This window comes from Aphanomyces astaci (genome assembly GCF_000520075.1).
Source record: "Aphanomyces astaci strain APO3 unplaced genomic scaffold supercont1.82, whole genome shotgun sequence".
NCBI classification, from domain to species: Eukaryota; Oomycota; class Saprolegniomycetes; order Saprolegniales; family Verrucalvaceae; genus Aphanomyces; species Aphanomyces astaci.
This window is the reverse complement of record NW_009798345.1, coordinates 306,317-309,636: the sequence shown is the minus strand read 5'-3', so window position 1 is coordinate 309,636 and position 3,320 is coordinate 306,317. Positions and strand designations below refer to the sequence as shown.

The 3,320-nt window shown below is 50.9% G+C and overlaps 2 protein-coding genes across 2 annotated transcripts; both read left to right on the top strand.

Annotated features, from left to right (window-relative positions):
• Window positions 1-1,281: 1,281 nt before the first annotated feature.
• On the top strand, window positions 1,282-1,801 carry H257_16256 (hypothetical protein; the record flags this gene model as incomplete). Its single annotated transcript, XM_009844627.1, has 2 exons — window positions 1,282-1,371; window positions 1,484-1,801. 2 exons carry the CDS (start codon window positions 1,282-1,284, stop codon window positions 1,799-1,801), a joined length of 408 nt encoding a protein of 135 aa, XP_009842929.1.
• Window positions 1,802-1,833: 32 nt separating this feature from the next.
• Window positions 1,834-2,532, top strand: H257_16255 (hypothetical protein; the record flags this gene model as incomplete). The annotated part of the gene is made up of 2 exons (XM_009844626.1): window positions 1,834-2,172; window positions 2,350-2,532. The coding sequence occupies 2 exons, from the start codon at window positions 1,834-1,836 to the stop codon at window positions 2,530-2,532; spliced, it is 522 nt and encodes a 173-aa protein (XP_009842928.1).
• Window positions 2,533-3,320: the final 788 nt, after the last annotated feature.

The window sequence follows — 3,320 nt, the reverse complement described above, 5'->3', positions numbered from 1 at the left end:
ATTTCAGCGAGTTTTGTACCTAAGGCTACACATGGGTGTCCACGTAGTGATTGGAATCTTCAGTTCTAGAAAAGCCATATCGAGAGTTTTATAAAGAAAGTTGGCTGTCGCGGGACTGGAACCCTCAACCTCATGATTATTAGCTGGATGTTTTGCTACTAGTACTACCGGTAGTACAGAGTATTACTGTAGTACTGACTGTGAATGCGATATTATGTAAGACCAGTACAGTATATAAACTGAACATTTGTCGACTTTCAAATAATTCAATATTTGATTGAATGAATGAATACTGGGATATACAGTCAACGATAGATTCTAAGCCACACCGAAGTTTATATGTGTATCCATGTATTGTGGCCAATCAGGTTCAGCTATTACAAATCAGTTGGTTTGATTTGTTATTGAAATCGAATTTCGAAGTGTATAGGCCAATCAGAGTTGAAAATTTAGAATTTACTTCGATTCAAAGTGTGGCTTAAAATCCGTCGTTGACTTTATTTATTATTCTTTCAAGATTTCTTCAGCAAAACGCCAAATTGTTCACTAAAGTACGAGATGAGAAATCAATGAAAAATAGGATGCGTCTATAGTTTTGAGCAGCACTGTATACTCTTCACTACTACTGTAATAGATGTGCTTTCAAATCACCTAGCTTCTGCAGCTAAATGGTATTAATAAAGCATCCAGCTAATTATCACGAGGTTGAGGGTTCGAGTCCCGCGACAGCCAACTTTCTTTATAGAAATCTCGATATGACTTTCTAGAACTGAAGATTCCAATCACTACGAGGACACCTGTGCGTAGCCTTAGGTACATAACTCGCTGAAATAACTCTTCTAACGAGTTATCGTTGCATTGATATAAGTCCAAACTGAAAGAAACCGTGTGAATGCCTTGCGATTAACTCCCCTAGGGTCATTTTAAGTCCCTAAAGGACGATTGTTGTTGTTGATGAACGGTGCATTATTTATTTTAAATAATTCTAGCGTATACTTAGTACCCCAGTTCTTAAGTGCGAATTAGTCGCACCTAGGTGGTTGTAAGAACGATTACGTCTATAAAACTATTCACAACGTTCCCGTGCAAGTGTGTGTGTGTGATGCCTGGATTACAGCGATGTGGTTCGCTGGTTGATGGGCACATAAACTACATGATAATGAAGACACTTTTGGATTTGTCATCGAAGTCTACCTTCGAGAGCACGGTAGCTGGTTCTGCAAGCCGACACAGACAACAAAGAATTCTTTAGCTGTCTTTGACAAGCTAGCGATTTGGAGCATGGAACAATCCACGAGCGGAAGCGTACATGCAGTGGAGGCGGAGCCTCCCTGGCGGCGACCGTGTGGACTCGGATGGCGATCGATTAAGGTCGGGTCGTTCATACAGTCCGGTAGCCGGCGAGAAATTTCCTGGCCGACCGGGTGAAGGTGGATGACCACGGAGCAAGACGACTGTACATCGGCTGTTCCGGTCACGACAGGGCCGACACCAGCCGGTGGAGGTCGACGAGGCGTGGCCGTTTGGTGGACCATCGAGTTTTACACCTCCTGCATTTGGCGGGCCATCTGGGGCGGTTCCCGGTGTTACTGCCCCTGTAACAGAAGACTGGGACATGGGTCAAGGCGATGTATACATTCACAACGCACCGGCCTTCCCAAAGAACCCGATGTTCATGGGTTCTACGAAGGCAGAACGGCGAGCATTCATGGCGTCGTACAACCAGTACATCAGCCATACGAATGCCCTTACGGCGAACGGCGTTCGACTATTTCGGATGCCGTTGAGTGCGTGCATTTAGCCGGTGACTAACAACGCGTGGCTGAGTGGGACATGGGGAAGTTCCCGGAAGAGGTAACTGATGCCGCATGGGCGGTATGGTTTACGCTGGGATTTCAAGTTGACCCTAGGACACAGGATTCCCTGAAGAAGCGAGTCAAGGCCTCCGTGGTTTTTGACATGTCGATCCCGGACGCAGATTCTCAGATCGGGCGAATGTTTGACGGCATGGCGGCCGCTTCACACCGAGACCGCCAGGAGTGGATTATTCGAGAAGAAAGTGCTGACATCGTAAAGATCATTACGGAGGCGGTCAAGCCAGTGTCACTCCATCGGGCAGTGACGGAGCAGATGGCGCGAAACAAGCCCCTGAAGAAGGACGTGTACCGTTTCGTGCGTTGATTGCGTGAATTTGCCATCGGCCACGAGCGTTTTGTCGGCTATGAAGAAGAAGCGAAGCCGGTCAGGAAACCTGACCCGCCGAGGATGCCGCAAGGAAGCGGCCTAACATTTACGCCAGCTTCAGTGCAGGCGCCACGGAGAGCGGCCTCAGCACCATATACGCCTCAGGCGCCGACTAGTTCGACGCCTGGCAACGGCTGCTTGAAATGTAAATCCACCACTCACAAGGTCCGTGAGTATCCTGGAATCACGGACAATCACGACTGCTTAAAGCACATCGTCGGGCGCTTGGCCAAAAACGTGGTGACTGGAGCCGTGGTGACGGTCGGGCTGACACCGGCCGAGGACTAGGAACACCTGGTGGTCGTGTAGCGACAATGCGAACGAACGCCGTTAAGGTGGGCCGCGAAGACCTGACGGCCACGGTGGATGGTGTCGTACCGGTCCGAGCCTCGCAACTGGACTCGGTCGCTGACCTGTCGGTTGCTTCAGGCGGTCTAGTCTCAGCATTGTTGGCGGCGGGTGCATCTCCCGAAATTATCGTGATGGGGCCCACGACCCTCCGGCCTTATGGCACGGATAGTCGACCGATCACTGTGACGAAGCAAGTTCGCCTTGGACGCCTGGAGTCCAACACGGGGTGTGGACCGCTAACGTTACGCAGCCTTCGCGTTTGGATCGACGAAGCCGAGGCTTCCGTGGAACTGACGCTTGGGTTGCCGGTGATGCAGAAGCTCGGGTATAGTGAGCAGACACTACTCGAGAACGCGCGTCGGCAGCAGGCGGTATGGGACTTCGCCGATCAGCCGGACACGACGCCTGGCATAGCGATGCATCGGACACTCCGCATGGAGGAGCTGTCCGACGGTATTGACGACGACGAAGGCATGTGCTGCGCGACGGCAGAATTGGGTATGATACCTAGTCTAGCTGACGCCGAGGCAGTTCGTACCGTCTTGATGGCCAAGGTGGCCGAGGCAGCAGCTGACGGCATGGAAGAACCTGCCGTTGAAGCCCTCCAAGACCTCCTGCTGGAGTTTCAAGATGTTTTCCGCCTGAGGTTTGGGCGAGATCCTCCAGTCCGAGTGGAGCCTTTGAAGGTGCACCTCAAACCGGGGTCCGTACCGGTGAAGTCAGGG